This window comes from Eriocheir sinensis, unplaced genomic scaffold (assembly GCF_024679095.1).
Source record: "Eriocheir sinensis breed Jianghai 21 unplaced genomic scaffold, ASM2467909v1 Scaffold1847, whole genome shotgun sequence".
Taxonomy (NCBI): domain Eukaryota; kingdom Metazoa; phylum Arthropoda; class Malacostraca; order Decapoda; family Varunidae; genus Eriocheir; species Eriocheir sinensis.
The window spans coordinates 1-18528 of NW_026111236.1; the positions used below are offsets into that span (position 1 = coordinate 1).

At 41.5% G+C, this 18528-nt stretch overlaps 1 protein-coding gene across 1 annotated transcript; it reads left to right on the plus strand.

Annotated features, from left to right (window-relative positions):
• The first annotated feature begins 2921 nt into the window (after nucleotides 1–2921).
• LOC126990647 (uncharacterized) lies at nucleotides 2922–4990 on the plus strand. Its single transcript, XM_050849324.1, has 3 exons — nucleotides 2922–3252; nucleotides 3969–4140; nucleotides 4983–4990. Exons 1-3 carry the CDS (start codon nucleotides 2926–2928, stop codon nucleotides 4988–4990), a joined length of 507 nt encoding a protein of 168 aa, XP_050705281.1. The 5' UTR covers nucleotides 2922–2925.
• Nucleotides 4991–18528: the final 13538 nt, after the last annotated feature.

Below are 18528 nucleotides of genomic sequence, written 5' to 3' on the forward strand. Positions count from 1 at the left end.
AACTAGAGGAGATATTTTTAGGTAAGTGCCAGAAGTCCCGGGAAAAAAATAGAAAAAGCAAGGTTTTGACATGTTCTATTTATAAAAGAGATTTTGGTAAGTCGAAGAATAGATGTGGCACGATTCTGGGCAGAAATATGAAGATCATGGTTAGCAGGGGAGCAAAGGCTCTTGTACCTTTTGTGAGCTGCCTCTCTATCTGTGATAGCACGAGAACAAGCGTGATTAAACCCAGACTTTTTAGCTTGAGGAGTAGAGAAAGTTCGTGGAATGTGTGCCTCATTTCCAGAGACAATCACCTATGTGATGCTCTGGGCACACACAGAGGGGGTTCTCTCCTGGAAGCAGTAATCATTCCACGGGAAATCAGAAGAGTACATCCACAGATCGTCCCACCGAGCTGAAGCAATATGCCAGAGGCATCGCCTCTTCAGTGAGTCTAGACTCTAGAGGGTGTACAGGAGCGATAAGACATGATACAGAAATAAAGTTGTGATCGGAGAAGCCCAACGGAGAGAACAGTTTGACAGAATAAACAGAAGGGTTAGAGGTAAGGAGGAGGTCTAGTATGTTGGGCCTGTTTCCGAGACGGTCGAGAATACGTGTAGTGTGCTGAACCAAGTCCCCTAGATCGCTGAGGAGAGCAAAGTTTTTGCTTGTTCACCAGGCTGATCAGTGAAAGAGGATGAAAGCCAAAGGTGGTGGTGAACATTGAAATGTCCTAAGATGGAAATTTCAGCAAGGGGGAAAGTGGGTCAAGATGTGCTCCATTTTAGAGTTCAAGTAGTCAAAGAATTTTACATAGTTAGTAGAGATACGTGAGAGACAAACGGCACAGATATATTTAGTAACAGAATGACAATGAAGTCTTAGCCAGATGGTGGAAAATTCAGGAGAGTATATAGGTCGGGGGCATGTGTGTGATATATATATATATATATATATATATATATATATATATATATATATATATATATATATATATATATATATATATATATATATATATATATATATATATATATATGGTACCCATCACTTGAAATGTCGTACTTGACCCCGTGACACTTCTTCAGGCGGGATTTGGTATGAAGTGTAAATCAGAGGGAGAAAACTCACCCGCGAGAAAATGACTACATGGCAACCTTCCTCATGCTCTCCTCACTCTACCAAGCAGGGTAAACAATGACTTATAGAGCAAGAGCCGTAAGGGGCGAGCCTAGCTGAAAAAGTTACCAATTGTTACGTGTACCATCACGTTGGGCATGGGTCCAAATCAAAGGATCTGGACGTCTGCCGGGTGCCCCGTGGTGGGTGTGGTTACTGGAGGGCTGAAATGGCACTCAAAATATCAGCTAGATCAGCCAGAGGGTAACCACTCTAAACCTCTCTCTGTTTAATCGGCACCATCTCCACATCTTTGGAGCAGTGTTACCAGATCTAGCATATTTTTATGCTTTTAGCATAATTTGAGCAAATTTTGGACACCTAGCATAATTTCTAGCATAACGATCAGTTTAGCATAATTTTAGCACAATTTAGAAGAGTTTGGCATAATTCTAGCACAATTTACTCAAGGGTAAAATTAACTGAAATTTTAGAAAAAGTACCACAAATAAAACAAATACATATCAAAGTAAACAATAAGCAATCGAAAAAAACACTTTGTTTTGTTTGTTTGTTTTTTTCTCACACGTCTGGCAACCCTCCCTGTCACGTGTGAGTGACTCAGTCAGTCACACTCACCCTCTCGTGACCACACCGGGCTGTGTCACGTGGTCGTGTTACGTGTAGTAGACAAGTAGAGAGAGGAAGAGACGTACGTGGTGAGGTGTGACTGTGATAGGACTGTGTCACATGTGTCACCAAGCGGTGTGTGCTTAATAGACAAGTAAAGGAAGGGACGTAGTGGTGAGGTGTGATCGTGCGTGTCACCAAGCGGTGTGTGTTTAATAGACAAGTAGAGGAAGGGACGTACGTGGTGAGGTGTGATCGCGCGTGTCACCAAGCGGTGTGTGTTTAATAGACAAGTAGAGGAAGGGACGTAGTGGTGAGGTGTGATCGTGCGTGTCACCAAGCGGTGTGTGTTTAATAGACAAGTAGAGGAAGGGACGTACGTGGTGAGGTGTGATCGCGCGTGTCACCAAGCGGTGTGTGTTTAACCCGCAAACTGCTGTACGCCTTCTGGGCGGCTGAGCGGTAAGCTGCTGTAAGCCTTCTGGAAGCGGGCTTTTCAAACAGGCGCCAAAAAGTTTCCGCCGCGGCTTCAGATACTGCCAGAAAAAAAAAATTGTGATAGAAAAATCTAAGAAATATGCAGGATACAACACATTTCGAGCTACAGATATGTGTATTGTAATATTTATGACACGTTTATGTAACTTAGATATCATTTATTGAAGGTCAATCTCTCGCTGATATAGCCGCACTAGGCGACGCACTCAGAATCTCAGTCCCGCAGCTTTCGGGTTAATAGAAAAGTAGAGGAAGGAACGTACTTGGTGAGGTGTGATCGCGCTTGTCACCAAGAGGTGTGTGTAAGGGACGTACGTGGTGAGGTGTGACTGTAATAGGACTCGCGCGTGTGCCTATGGCCAGTGTCGCTGAGGTAAACCGGTAGCGTAGCCTGACTGAGTATTCCTGCCTCTTGATAACTGTGGATCTACTTGTTAAGTGAATAATTGTTGTGGGGGCAGACGGAGGAGGCGCGGCCTCAGAAATCTGACTACTGTGTTCTGTGTTTCGTGTGATTTCATTTATTGGTATATTAAACTTATATATATATATATATATATATATATATATATATATATATATATATATATATATATATATATATATATATATATATATATATATATAATATTATTATGTGTGTTTAACTACACTGTACTTTCATGTGTACCTCTAAGTAGCAGTTGCAGGATGTCCAAGAGAGCTGAAAGACATGTTGATACTGACAGTGAACTTAATGAAGACACTGATGACTCGAGCAGAGTTGAGCCTGAGCCTAGTCAGTGTTCTACTGGTATTAAGAAAAAAAAGACGAGTAAATCCTATGATCAAGTGTTCCGCAGTGAATGGCTAGCTAATCCTGAAATGAAAAGTTGGCTGACCAGGGACAAGAAGGACCAGAATGCATTTTGTAAGTTCTGCAATACTACAATAAAGCCCAAACTGTCTGTGCTGCGAACCCACATGACATCTAAGAAACACCGATCATTGGCAGACTCGGCACAAGGAAGTAACAAGGTAGGTTTGAGTGGGAAATACATTCGTACCAGCACATTTGGGGGTAAAAAAAAATTCAAACTATGGTAATAGGCAAAGGCTTTGAATTATTTTTGTTAATATTTAAATTCTTTACCAGTCTTGGGAACTTTTATTGTAATATTATTTTCTGGTAGATGTTGGTGTGCTGTGAACGAATATGATAGTCGGTTAGGGGAAAAGACGTTTTTTTTTCCTAATCAATAATGTTCACAAAAATAGTCATCCGGTGATCTTTATCAAGGTTGAAAAAATCAGGATTTTTCTAAAGCAATACAAGAATATATTAAGCAAATCTATTAGTCTAAAATTTAACTTCTAACCTAATCTAACCTAATAATTACGTTAGAAGTTTTTTCTTCTAATTATACGTATATAGAGATGCAATTGCAAATGCCTATAATAATGATGAGTAACCGAAGGTATGAGTGAAAATATACGGGTGAGATGGCCTTAGAATCAGCTGAAATACTTTTTTTTTTAAGGGGAGGATACGCCTATATAGAAAAGAAATATCATAGGCCCCTATTTTTTTATATTTTATGTGAATTATAGGCCTGATTATCATCCCTGAGTTTCGATGAATGTCATTTATTATTATAATTATTATTTTTTTAGAATGTAGCTAAATTTTGATATTAAATTTTTTTTTTTTAAAGGGGGTGGTGTATCCTTAACCGTATTCTTTGTCCCTGCAGATATCGGCTATGTTTAAGGAATCCACTAATGTTAAGGATGCTATCAGTCGTGCGGAGATCATTGTTGCTGCCATGGCTGTAGAACACCACCTCTCATACAAACTCATGGACCATCTCTCTGAGATCTTCCCAAAAACTTTCCCTGACTCTGAGATTACAAAAAGTTATGCAAGTAAACGAACCAAATGTTCTGCTATTGTTGATAATGTTCTTGCTGAAAGTTTCAAGAAAGACCTATTGAAAGACATTCACCAAGCTCAGCACTTTTCACTCATTATTGATGAATCTACTGACATTTCTACAGATTCAGTCATGGCAATTGTAGTTAAGTATTTTGACTTGCAAAAACAGAGTGTTCAAGCTCACTTGCTTAGTTTGCCAGTTGTAAAAGGGCAATCTGCTCAGCAGCTTTTTGATACTTTGTATGATGAACTAAAGGCTAGTGATTTAGATTTGTGTAACTGTGTTGGATTTGCTGCTGATACAACCAATGTGATGTTTGGAGGCAAAAACAGTGTTGTTTCTAGACTGCAGGAAAAAAATCCCAGCTTAATTTTGGTTAAGTGTGTGTGTCACTCCATTTCTTTAGCTGTCAGTCATGCTACTAAACTACTGCCAAAGACATTGGAACAGCTGGTTAGGGAATGTAATTCTTACTTTTCTCATTCCAGTAAGAGATTAAAAGACTTGAGTGATTTTCAAGACTTCATGCAGTGTCAACATCATCGTATTTTGAAACTCCATGATGTGCGCTGGCTTTCGCTAAGTGCATGTATATCACGAATTCTTGAACAGTGGAAAGCATTGCACTTGTACTTTCAACTGGCTCACACTGAAGATCGGTTGCACTCTTCTGATTTCCTGTATAGGGAATTAAGTAATCCGTACACACATCTGTATTTTCAGTTTTTGGAATATGTTCTTTCAATGACAGACAAACTGAATATCATGTTTCAAAGCCCTCATGCAATGATTCATTGTGTTGTCAAGGATTGCTTTCTGCTGTATATTCAGGTTCTTAGTTGCTTTATTAAGCCTTCAGTTCTGAAAGTCCCAATGCAGGAAGTCCTTAATGTTGACCCTTAATGTTTATCTCTCACCTAACTCTACCAACTATGTAAAATTCTTTGACTATTTGAATTCTAAAGTGGAGCACATCTTGACCCACTCTCCCTTCGCTGAAATCTCCATCCTAGGAGATTTCAATGTTCACCACCAGCTTTGGCTTTCATCCTCTTTCACTGACCATCCTGGTGAACAAGCCTACAACTTTGCTATCCTCAACGACCTAGAGCAGTTGGTCCAGCACCCTACACGTATTCCCGACCGTCTTGGAGATCGGCCCAACATTCTAGACCTCTTCCTTACCTCAAACCCTTCTGCTTATTCTGTCAAACTGTTCTCTCCGTTGGGCTCCTCCGATCACAATCTTATTTCTGCATCCTGTCCTATCGCTCCTGTACACCCTCTGGACCCACCGAAGAGGTGATGCTTCTGGCATTTTGCTTCAGCTCGGTGGGACGACCTGAGGATGTACTTTTCCGATTTCCCGTGGAATGATTATTGCTTCCAGGATAGAGACCCCTCTGTGTGTGCTCAGCGCATCACAGAGGTGATTGTCTCTGGAATGGAGGCATACATTCCTCGTTCTTTCTATACTCCTCACGCTAAAAAGCCTTGGATTAATCATGCTTGTTCTCGTGCTGTCAATGATAGAGAGGTAGCTCACAAAAGGTACCAGAGCCTTCAAACTAATGCTAATTATGAACTTTACATTTCTGCCCGAAATCGTGCCAAATCTATTCTCCGACTAACCAAAAATTCTTTCATTAATAGAAAATGTCAAAACCTTGCTTTCTCTCTCTTCCCGTGACTTCTGGCATCTCGCCAAAACATCTCCAACTTCACTTCTTCATCTTTCCTCCACTCCTCAGTCCAGCCGGCAACACAGCCGTCTCATCTATCTCTAAGGCTGAACTCTTCTCTCAAACTTTTCTAAAAACTCCACTCTGGACGATTCTGGGCATATTCTCCCACTCATCCCCCTCTGACTCCTTTATGCCTGTTATAAAGATTCTTCAAAATGATGTTTTTTATGCCCTCTCTGGCCTCAATCCTCAGAAGGCTTATGGACCTGATGGAGTGCCTCCTATTGTCCTTAAAAACTGTGCCTCCGTGCTGTCACCCTGCCTGGTCAAACTCTTTCGCCTCTGCATGTCAACATCTACCTTTCCTTCTTGCTGGAAGTATGCCTTCATACAGCCTGTACCTAAGAAGGGTGACCGCTCCAATCCCTCAAACTACCGTCCTATTGCTTTACTTTCTTGTCTTTCTAAAGCTTTTGAATCAATCCTTAACCGGAAGATTCAAAAGCACCTTTCCACTTCTGACCTTCTATCTGATCGCCAGTATGGGTTCCGCAAGGGGCGTTCTACTGGTGATCTCCTAGCCTTCTTAACTGACTCTTGGTCATCGTCTCTTACCCGTTTCGGTGAAACTTTTGCTATTGCGCTTGACATATCAAAAGCTTTTGATAGGGTCTGGCACAAATCTTTGCTTTCTAAACTACCCTCCTACGGTTTCTATCCTTCTCTCTGTACCTTTATCTCCAGTTTCCTTTCTGACCGTTCTATTTCTGCCGTGGTAGACGGTCACTGTTCTTCCCCTAAATCTATTAACAGTGGTGTCCCACAGGGTTCTGTCCTATCTCCCACTCTTTTTCTGTTGTTCATTGATGATCTTCTTTCCAAAACGAACTGTCCTATCCATTCCTACGCCGATGATTCCACTCTGCATTATTCAACTTCTTTTAATAGAAGACCCTCCCTTCAGGAACTTAACGACTCAAGGCTGGAGGCTGCAGAACGCTTAGCCTCAGACATTACTATTATTTCCGATTGGGGCAAGAAGAACCTGATGTCCTTCAACGCCTCAAAAATACAGTTTATCCACCTATCCACTCGACACAATCTTCCAAACAACTATCCCCTATTCTTTGACAACACCCAGCTATCACCTTCCTCAACACTAAACATCCTCGGTCTATCCTTAACCCAAAATCTTAACTGGAAACTTCATATCTCATCTCTTACTAAATTAGCTTCCTCGAGGTTGGGCGTTCTGTATCGTCTCCGCCAGTTCTTCTCCCCTGCACAGTTGCTGTCCATATACAGGGGCCTTGTCCGCCCTCGTGTGGAGTATGCATCTCATGTGTGGGGGGGCTCCACTCACACAGCTCTTTTGGACATAATCTAAGGCTCTTCGTCTCATCAGCTCTCCTCCTCATACTGATAGTCTTCTACCTCTTAAATTCCGCCGCAATGTTGCCTCTCTTTCTATCTTCTATCGATATTTCCACGCTGACTGCTCTTCTGAACTTGCTAACTGCATGCCTCCCCCACTCCCGCGGCCCCGCTGCACTCGACTTTCTACTCATGCTCATCCCTATACTGTCCAAACCCCTCATGCAAGAGTTAACCAGCATCTTCACTATTTCATCCCTCACGCTGGTAAACTCTGGAACAATCTTCCTTCATCTGTATTTCCTCCTGCCTACGACTTGAACTCTTTCAAGAGGAGGGTATCAGGACACCTCTTCTCCCGAAATTAACCTCTGATTTTGGACACTCCTTTAACCTCTGTTCAGAGCAGTGAGTAGCGGCCTTTTTCTTTTTTTTCTTCGCGCCCTTGAGCAGTCTCCTTAGCTGTAAAAAATATATATAGATATATATATATATATATATATATATATATATATATATATATATATTTTATATATATATATATATTTTATATATATATATATATATATATATATATATATATATATATATATATATATATATATATATATATATATATATATATATATATATATATATATATATATATATATATATATATATATATATATATATATATATATATATATATATATATATATATATATATATATATATATATATATATATATATATATATATATATATATATATATATATATATATATTCGCAGGCAGTGGCCGAAGTGATAGCGTACTGGACTCCTCATTCGCCGCGTGATGGACGACGTGGTTCGAATACTCACGCTACCACTCGGATTTTCAGTCATCTCCGAGTGGTTTAAAACTACCCACATGCTGTCCTGAAGACCACCCATCAACCCGGACTCTAGAGGAAGCCGTCCAAGCGAATCAAGAACGAGTTCCAGGGGGCAGCATGAGCCAATGGAAGATGTCTCCACTATAAACACTGCTCTGTGCCAGAACGGGCTGGGCTGACCATCAGGCCTCACCTGAAGAAGCCTTGGCCGATCATCAGGGCCCCCACCTGAGAAGCCTGGGGGGCCGACCATCAGGCCACCTGAGAAGAAGCCGGGCCGACCATCAGGCCCTCCACTGGAAGATGCCTACCAGCGCAATAGGCAACAAAAAAAAAAAAAAAAAAAAAAAAAAAAAATATATATATATATATATATATATATATATATATATATATATATATATATATATATATATATATATATATATATATATATATATATATTTATATATATATAGGACCATCATGTCTGTTATGACCCCTTAAAAAAATATTTAGGAAGCTCCTGTGATGTCATCATGGATATCAATTTGTCTTGGGTTTTCATCTTAGAAACAAGAAGTTAAATTGAAAAAAATAAGTAAAGAACTGCTGTTTAGGATCTAGGGTATAGCTGTTATGGGGGTTTAAACTTAGAGGAAATCATCATCAATTGTGTAGGTGATCTCTAGCTGTAGAAGAGGGTCTTCAGAGTTGGATATTTCCTCCACCAGTTCTCCAGCGCTACGGGATGTAGTTGTTGCTGATCCGTTACCTGTAAAAAAATAGTCATTAGTATTTATGCCTTAGTAAGTGCTTGGTCAGTATTATTTAAGCAGTTGTACAGGAAAAGTATTGTCTACTTTTCCTGTACTTATCCTGTAGTGGTCATGTAGCAAGTCAGGCACCAGTGATTCATTGCCAACTCTTGAAAAAAAAAAATAGCCAAAAATGTAAGAAAAAGGTAAGGTCTTTTTTAAATCAAATAAATCAATATTTTTGATGATTAGAAGTAGGGAATGTAATATTCCACTCTTGGGATGGTATTACTTCCTTATCTTACAAGGAAAATATTAGTAAGTCTGTGTTTGTGAAGTACATGAGGGACTTCTCCAAATTTCAGTGATTTTTCCCCATAATGTATCACCACTGAATGCCAGGGATCAAACTTCAGCCAGTTGCGTAGATATAAGTGGCCCAAGTTCTATGCTCATCACTTTGTGGTACTGCATCACAGGGAGTTTTCACTCTTATTGCAGTTTCTCAGAAGAAGTTTTCTTACTTATTAAAGTCTTATAAATCACTTATATACCCCACTTAATGTTATGGGAACATACCCACATGGGTCAAGTCAATCGATGATATAATAGTCTTCGATAAAGCCACGTGGAACTAAATTAGAGATGTGGAGATCCAAGTAGTAACTCAAGAGGCATGAAAAAAGAATTGAATAGCTTAAAATACAACAAACATTGATGTAATAAAAAGCAAGTGTTGGTCCATTATATTACATAATATTTCATTGGAACAGCACGACACAATCAGGTAACTATTTTCAAACGATCTAGTAAGGCAAAGTAGAAAGTGATTCTTTAAAACATTGTGAGACTCACTGTCATGCCCACAACCTAAGTCGTTGACTTCGTTGACAATAATTTTAAGCACTTTTTATGTGTCGCTGCTATTGTAGTCGGGAGGAGCAGCACCACCCCCAGTTTTCCTCTGCTGGCGTTTTCCCTCCGCATGTTCACGTTTCACACTGTAATACATGAAGAACACCATATTATCACACAAGATCTATCAAATTGTATATCATCAAATAAACAATATGATTTGGATAATATGCATTTAAAGGTCACTGCATCTCAGATTTTTCACTGCATTATGCATGGAAACAGTGGCATCTCAAGTAATGGACGGCGGACTCTTTTGATTTTGCGGCGCCCTTATCATTAAGCCGCGAATTTTGGAAAATCAACCGCTTTGGTGCGAATCGCAATAACTATCTTATTTCTGGGGCTACATAAATGTTTTTGGTATCAATCGACGGCAAAATGAAAGGAATATATTTTGTGATAAGCAAACGGGCTTAAAAGACGACTCGAAAGGGTAAAAATCAAATAAATTCGCAAAAAATCGACTCTGAAAAAAAACTATATTTGAGTTCACAACCCACTCATTTTTTTGAGAATTTCAAAAAAACGTATTTAACAAATAATTTAGCCCTACGGATGTGCTTACTAATATGATGCATAACATTACCCTATTCCCAGCAGTTTCGTCGCTAGAGCTCAAAACGTAAACCCTTTTGAGAGCGATTTTGACAAACTCCAGACATTTTGCCGTTTTTGTCTAGTGTGACATTACTATTGCCTCTAGAAGGTTGTAGGCATGTAGCCCCTCTTGGCGATGTAGTTTGACCAGCTTGAAGGATGTTTTTATAACTCGATTTAAAAATTTTCGTCGAGCCGTCACAAAATAACCTGTTTTTCGGCCCTTTTGCCGCGATTTGGACACGTCCTAGTTTTTATGCTTATACCTTTTTTTATTTTATTTAGTGCTTTCCATTTTGTTTCTGATTATTAATCTGTATTAATAGAGCTTTCATTTGCCACCAAGCTTCAGTAGTTTTTGCTCGAGCTTGACCAGAAATCGCGACGAAAATTCGCCGAATCTGACTCATTATACGCGCCGCGACGAAAAACCTTCCTGACCCCACAAAAATTTATATATCTGCATAAAAATTCATATATGAACGCTTCAATATGTCGACTATTTTCCATTAAAATCATTTTAAGATACCTATATAAAAAGTTAATATCATTTCACAATATAAGTCACCTTATATTAAGCGCCTTATTATACATGTTATTTTATTTTGGTTTATCTAGTATTCAACCCTATTTATTCGCATCTGATCTGATACCAAATATATATATATATATATATATATATATATATATATATATATATATATATATATATATATATATATATATATATATATATATATGATCGAATAATTATGCTTCGCCTCCCGCTCCGCTGATGGTTTGTCCGTCATCTACTTTGTCCGTGTATATAGACTGTCTCGATCGGTCAAATGTAACATTTAGTATAAAGATGTAATAAACTTAAGTACTTACTATATTTCTATTTTCTTTTTTTCCCAGTGGTATGTCTATACATACGTCTTCGCGGTGTAGTGAAGTTACTGCATATATATATATATATATATATATATATATATATATATATATATATATATATATATATATATATATATATATATATATAATTAGTATCTAAGGAAAGCAAATTAAATGTATTATTCATAAATGGGAAGAAATAGGGTTGAATACTTAATGAAATTAAATAAAATAACTGTTAGCCTTTTTTTGTGTTTTTTTGTGTGTGTGTTTTTGATTAAGGCACGAACTGTTATCTCACGTCAGGTCCGGAGTACCGTTGCCTGCTTTCTCCAGTTGATAGGAGTCTTAAAACAACACTATAGCCTTTTAGTTAAGTGATGTGTATTATGTGTGATCCGAGCGGTAGCCGTTATAAGTTCACTTTCAGTTCACATAATTTAATCTCTCTCTCTCTCTCTCTCTCTCTCTCTCTCTCTCTCTCATGTAATTAAAACAGTTGTGGCTTTGTAACTATATTCACAGTCTTAACTATAGTGTGGAGGAGTCACGCACAAGAGTCACTCACACCTCCGAGCAGTCCTCTGCTCTCGCCCGCCGCCCGCTATCTTCTGCCGGCTTCTCTTGGTACAGGAGCGGCCAGCGGGCAGCATGCTTGCTGAATCAACACCGTTCCCACGGCAAGGAGCACCTCCTAAGCACAACGTAGCGTCTGTGTGTAACGTCCTGGCGCCACTGGGCCATGGTGATGCGAGATACATTCACACATTCATATTATGTTATAATATAGACATTACATCGCTCGGTCACGGAAAAAGTCGCCACCTCGCGGCTCACCCGACCTTTAAAATCAGTGTACCTACCCATGTTACAGTCGCGCAATGTGTACTAGTTAAACGGGGTCCTATTATGGTTGCACTAAAATAATATATACAAGTCAGGGCCCGCCTAACGATATAACATCGGGAAATGCCAATGACAATAAAAATAATCATGGATGTGTGTAAAGGGAAGACAACTATTAACTCCTCAACTCCAACATAGCCCCGGAACACCTCACTCGACCTACACTCATCCCGAGCGAGGCTTCACACTACCCGCAGCGGAACGCCTCGAACGCCCTGCCCGAACTCCACCGGCGCGAGTGGGGGGGAGCCCTGACGTCAGCAGCCGAAGCAACCTCGGACGTTGGTGCGATGGGGACGGGAGACGACTCCAGGACTCGGTCGAGCCAGCTCGCTAGGCACTGGCTCCCCTTCACCACCTAACGAGTCCTCCACCTGACGAGGCTGCTGACGCGTTACGCCCGGCCCGGCACTGCCCTCCATCACTCAGCCGTAGCACCGCCGCGGTCTACCCGGGGAAGACACTGTTGGCCCCGAGACCGAATACCCGGGCCGCCCTTGCTGGCCTTACCACGCCGGCCTGCCTACTTGTCTCCCGTGGGCTGTATGAGCGGCCTCGCTACGCCGGCCGTCCTACCTGTCTCCCGTGGGCTGTATGAGCGGCCTCGCTACGCCGGCCGTCCTACCTGTCTCCCGTGGGCTGTGTGAGCGGCCTTACCACATCGGCCGTCCTACCTGTCTCCCGTGGGGCTGTGCGAGCTGAAGTGCATATTAAAGACGGAGTTAACATCTTGTGTATCGCTTCTCCTGACTACACTGTGAAAGGGGGGGGGAGCAAAACACCTGGCTCAGAAGGAGAACTGTTAGCCCGGAAAAGCCTTGGGCCCCTGCAGTTTCGTTTCCTTCACAATGTAACAATAAATGGGCAAAGTACATACAGGGCGAGGCAAACAGGGCTAGAGTCGTGGACGTGGAGGCTCAGCACTATTCCGAGAAAACAAAATAATAGCTCGAATAGTTACAAGATACATCTTAGAAAAATAAATTGACTAAATTGTCATTAGGATACATGGTAATGGAGCTATTTCCTTGAAGATGATTTGGTACAAACTGAATCTTCGAGTCACAATGCGTGCGAGCTCAGCGCGGTGGGGCAACTCTTGCCTGAAGATGGTTGTACAAAGTCAGAGCCCGCTTAACAAGGCAGAACAGGGGGATGACAATGATTATAAAAAGAACCACCGGTAAGATCAGTGATGGGTAATGTACATATGGGGCAAGGTAAACCGGTAGTGAGTCGTGGACAGCTGCCTCCAATTCCGAGAAATTTTAAAAGGTTAGCTCGGAAAGGCTATTTGTTACATACTTCATCCTAGAAAAGGTGAGATTCACTAAACTGTCAATAGGATAGATTGGGATGGCATTTGTGGCCGCAAATCCATGATGGAGCTTCTCCGGAAAGGTCGTCAAATTGACAGCATAGGGAACAAGCCACCCGTACCGCCAGGTGACCTGCAACCTCTCTATAAGTTGAACCTTCAGGACAGACCACTGTCACAAACACTGGTAGTGTGAAAAAGAAATAGTGAAATCCGGAGAACCTCCTGTGGAAAAGCGATTTAGGGACGACGTGACGATAGGGGCAAGTCTCTAGAGCTTTAGAAGGATCCGACTGGGTCAGCACCACCACGCAGATACCACCTGTCAACGGGAGGAATGCAAAGAGTGACGGTGAGCATAAATAGAGATTGTGATACTCTGTTTTGCATGACCCTAGATCTGACGTCTGGTCCGTTGTATAAAGCGATAGATCATTACGAATTAAGACCACTGTGGCAGGTAAGTCAAGCACCATCACCGATTTATTGACTGAGAAAGGGAAAGGTTCCAGCTGATAAACTTCAAACACATCCTTTGACCTGAAGGGAACGTGAATCACTATAGCTTCCGACGTCAGGAATGACTCTAGCAAGGGATAGTAGTGGTGTATGGCATGCATGTCAAACAAAGGTGTTAGTTGGTGGTCCTCTACTCCTATTTTCAAAGCCTTTTGCAAATCCCTGACAAGAAAAAAGAAAAGAGGTAACCCTACCACAATCTGCATCCACTACATTCTGTATCACCAGAGCATTAGTATGGAGGACAGAGTTGACAGCACTTTCCAAGGCAGGCAAGGTTTGTAGAACAAATTCCATTTGGTACATATTAGCCATGCCGGTCCACAGCTCATTAATGGAAGAGCCTAAGGTTCGAGAATAAGAAGCAATATCCTGTACTGCATGCTCAAGTCTGGAAATGTGTAAGGAATTCATCCTAATGGTTTTGTGTTGAGTAGCAGCAAGTGAAGCCAAGTGGTTATAATTATCCCGCAGTTCCTCCACATCCTCATCCATTGCGGTTCCAAACAACATGCGGGAAAGTTGCCCAATCCCATCGATCAAGCCCCGTTTAGTACGGTTAGGAAAGGAAAGGGCTGTGTAGTTGTCTAAAGCCAGGGTTAGAGTATCATTCAAGTACTTTATGCGGCCATGCATCAGACGCAGGATACCGTCTTCAGGAGCATTGCTATCCATCTGCAACACAACCCCAGTCACTTGGTCCGTTATTGTCCTCAATGTGCCCGGTATTTCCACCAGAGCAGTAAACGGGTACTGGACCCACAGGACATCCTCGACCAGAGAAACTCGGCCCAAAAGAGCAGAGAGGGCTCCCGGCTTGAGGTGCGCAGGGTCTGCAGCCAGAACGGAGCGCAGAAGGAATTAGAAGGTGAGGGGCAACATTTCCTGGAACCAAGCAGAAAACCCTTATTGGCGAGGACGCAGGTTATAGTCGTGTGTTGGAAAGATAGACAGAGCATCGTCAGGTTGAGGCAAACAGGCGGTTCTCACTGGTTCAACTAAAGTCGAATCGATGCCCTCAGGCTGGGCGTGTCTTTTTGAGGCGATCACTATGCACAATTTCATATGAATTAAAAATGAGATCATAAAGCTCAAATTTGTGACCACCTAGTTGTCTAACTATCTGGCGTGGGCCCACGAATTTAAGGGACAACTTTGAATGTCTCTCTGGGACTCGAATCATAACAAAGTCACCCACTTTCAAGAAAACAGGGGTGGCACGCTTGTAAGCGCCCACCCACGAATGGCTGTGTCGTAGGCAGACAAGTGGGCGTCCCAGAAATGGGAAGCAGGAACCCGACAGTGTGCGGTGTGGGCGCGCGGGGCGATATGGGCGCGCGGGGCGGTGTGGTGCTGTGTGCTGACTCGACTCGTACGGGGGCAGGGGGGATGGCGCTGCTTGTGTCAGCTTCCTTGTAATCTTTCCTGTCTGCCCCTTGACGACACTTGCCACCGCTAAGTGTTAAGTGTTAAGAGAGAGAAAGATAACACACATAGAACACTTCGGAGAAGGTCCGGAAGCCGCTGTTCACCACTTTTGTTAGCCTTTTTGTTTGCTGTTTTTTTGTGTGATTTTGATTAAGGCGCGAACTGTTATCTCATGTCAGGTCCGGTGTACCGTTGCCTGCTTTCTCCAGTTGATAGAAGTCGTGAGACAACACAATAGCCTTTTAGTTAAGTGATGCGTGTTATGTGTTGGCCGAGCGGTAGCCGTTATAAGTTCACTTTGAGTTCACTTAATTTACTCTCTCTCTCTCTCTCTCTCTCTCTCTCTCTCTCTCTCTCTCTCTCTCTCTCTCTCTCTCTCTCTCTCTCTCTCTCTCTCTCTCTCTCTCTCTCTCTCTCTCATGTAATTAAAACAGTTGTGGCTTTGTAACTATATTCACAGTCTTAACTATAGTGTGGAGGAGTCACGCACAAGAGTCACGCACACCCCCGAGCAGTCCTCTGCTCTCGCCCGCCGCCCGCTATATTCTTCCGGCTTCTCTTGGTACAGGAGCGGCCAGCGGGCAGCATGCTTGCTGAATCAACACCGTTCCCACGGCAAGGAGCACCTCCTAAGCACAACGTAGCGTCTGTGTGTAACGTCCTGGCGCCACTGGGCCATGGCGATACGACATACATTCACACATTCACATTATGTTATAATATACACATTACATATCATGTATAATAAGACGCTTAATATAGGTTGATTTATATAGTGAAATGATTATATAAAAATAGTAACTTTTTATATAGATATCTTAAAATGATTTTAATACAAGATAGTCAACATATTGAAGTGTTCATATATGAATGTTTATTGAGATATATTATTTTTTTGTGACTTCAGGAAGGTTTTCCGTCGCAGCGCGTGAAATGAGTCAGATTCGGCGAATTTTCATCGCGACTTCTGGTCAAGTTCGAGTAAAAACTACTGAAGCTAGGAAGGCGTGCTTGGTGGCAAATGAAAGCTCTATAATATATATATATATATATATATATATATATATATATATATATATATATATATATATATATATATATATATATATATATATATATATATATATATATTTTTTTTTTTTTTTTAAGTCATTGCCTTTTGCGCCGGTAGGCATCTTCCTGGTGGGGCCTGATGGTCGGCCCAAGGCTTCTTCCAGGTGGGGCCTGATGGTCGGCCCAGCCCGTTCTGGCGCAGGCGAGTGTTTATAGTGGCGCCATCTTGCATTGGCTCATGCTGCCCCCCGGAACTCGTTCTTGATTCGCTTGGACGGCTTCATCTAGAGTCCGGGTTGATGGGTGGTCTTCAGGACGGCATGTGGGTAGTTACCCGCGTTATGGCAACACCCAAGACTCTCCCCCATCGCGGCAACCTTCACGCCGCTCTCCCGCCAGTCACAGTGAAGCTATCGGGACGAAAACACGTACGTACCTTCTCTCCATCCCTATGACTCATAGGCATTCATAAAAGTGGTGTCTCCCGGGGGGCCCACCACGCGGAGTAAAAATTTTTTTTTCGGCTATCGCGTGTTGGGCCACCGGTGTACAACCCACCCTTGTACCACCTGTATTCAATTCGCCATAACTGGCATGTATTATTGTTCTATTGCGTCTTGCGCCACTCAGTAAAATTACTTATTTTTTTGTAAATAATGTGAATGACAATAAATATATGTCAATTATTCAATTAGTTGTGAATAAAATAGATAATATTTGATGTAAGTACTATGCAAATGATCTTAGTCTCATTAGGATGATTTATTGATATCTTTACATGTTTTTTGTTTACAGAAATGGATCCCTCGTTATTCTATAGCAGCCGTATTGAAGATGAAGACAGCTCTGATGAAGATTTCACCATCTCCAATGAGAGTGACTCAAGCAGCAGTGATTCCAGCGAAGAAAGTGATGAAGCAGGAGGCACAGAAGGTGATAGAGCAGATGAAGCAGGAGATACAGATGATGATGGAGCAGATGAAACAGGAGAAGCAGATGATGATGATGATGATGATGATTCTGTATCTGCTAGTAGTCTTGCACCTGCACATGTATGGGGGCCTGTTTCTTCCCACAACGTTCAAAACCAGAGCCTATTCATATGTATGAATTATTCATAACGGATGCTCTTTTGGACACAATAGTTTCTCAGACAAATATATATGCCCAACAAAAAATAAATGCAACACCACTGACAAGGAGGTCAAGGCTAAATGCATGGAAACCCACAACAAGGAATGAAATTAAGAAATTCCTTGGTATAATTCTATACATGGGAATTAATGGTATGCCAGAAATATCTTGCTATTGGAGTAAAAACAAGCTGTATGCTGGCTCTTATATTAGCAGTGTGATGACCAGAGAGAGGTTTGAAATCCTTCTAAGGTGTATACATTTCAGGGATAATACTGATGTTAATGATCCACCTGATCCAATATTCAAATTGAGACCCTTGGTCACTGCCATCAGAGATCGCTGCCGGGCTGTTTACAAGCCAGGCTCCATGTTTGTGATTGATGAGAGTATGGTTCCTTTAGGGCAGAACTAAGATTAGGCATTATCTTCCTGGTAAATCACATAAATATGGCTTCGTTGTACAAGGTAAGCACTCCAAGTGGGTATACATGGAATTTCAAGATTCATTCAGGCAGTCAAACAAAGCGCCAGGGACTAAACTCCACAGAAAGTCTAACAGTAGAATTATGTGAAGAACTATTTGATCAAGGTGCCACTCTTTATGCTGATAACTATTACTGTTCACTGCCTCTAGCAGAGTACCTATTGGATAAGAAAACTTACCTTTGTGGAACCCTAAAGAGCACAAGAAAGTACCTTCCAAAAGAAATCACTGAAAGCAAACTTAGAAAAGAATGAAAGGAAAGGACAGGAAAACAGCAATGGAGTGAAAGTTTTCAAATGGAGGGATAAAAGAAATGTTCTGACTATCTCAACTCTGCCTGAACACAGTGATCAATTATTTCCCAGCGGCAAGGTAAACAGGCGTAAAGAAGAGGTTTTCAAACCAGAAAGTGTAATGGCATACAACAAGGCAAAAAAGGTGTAGATGTCTCTGACCAGTACACATCCTACTATAGTCCACTGAGAA

Coding starts and splice junctions, on each gene's coding strand:
- LOC126990647 (XM_050849324.1), top strand. CDS start 2,926: ATGTCCAAGAGAGCTGAAAGACATGTTGATACTGACAGTGAACTTAAT. Junction 3,253..3,968: donor CGGCACAAGGAAGTAACAAG/GTAGGTTTGAGT, acceptor TTGTCCCTGCAG/ATATCGGCTATGTTTAAGGA.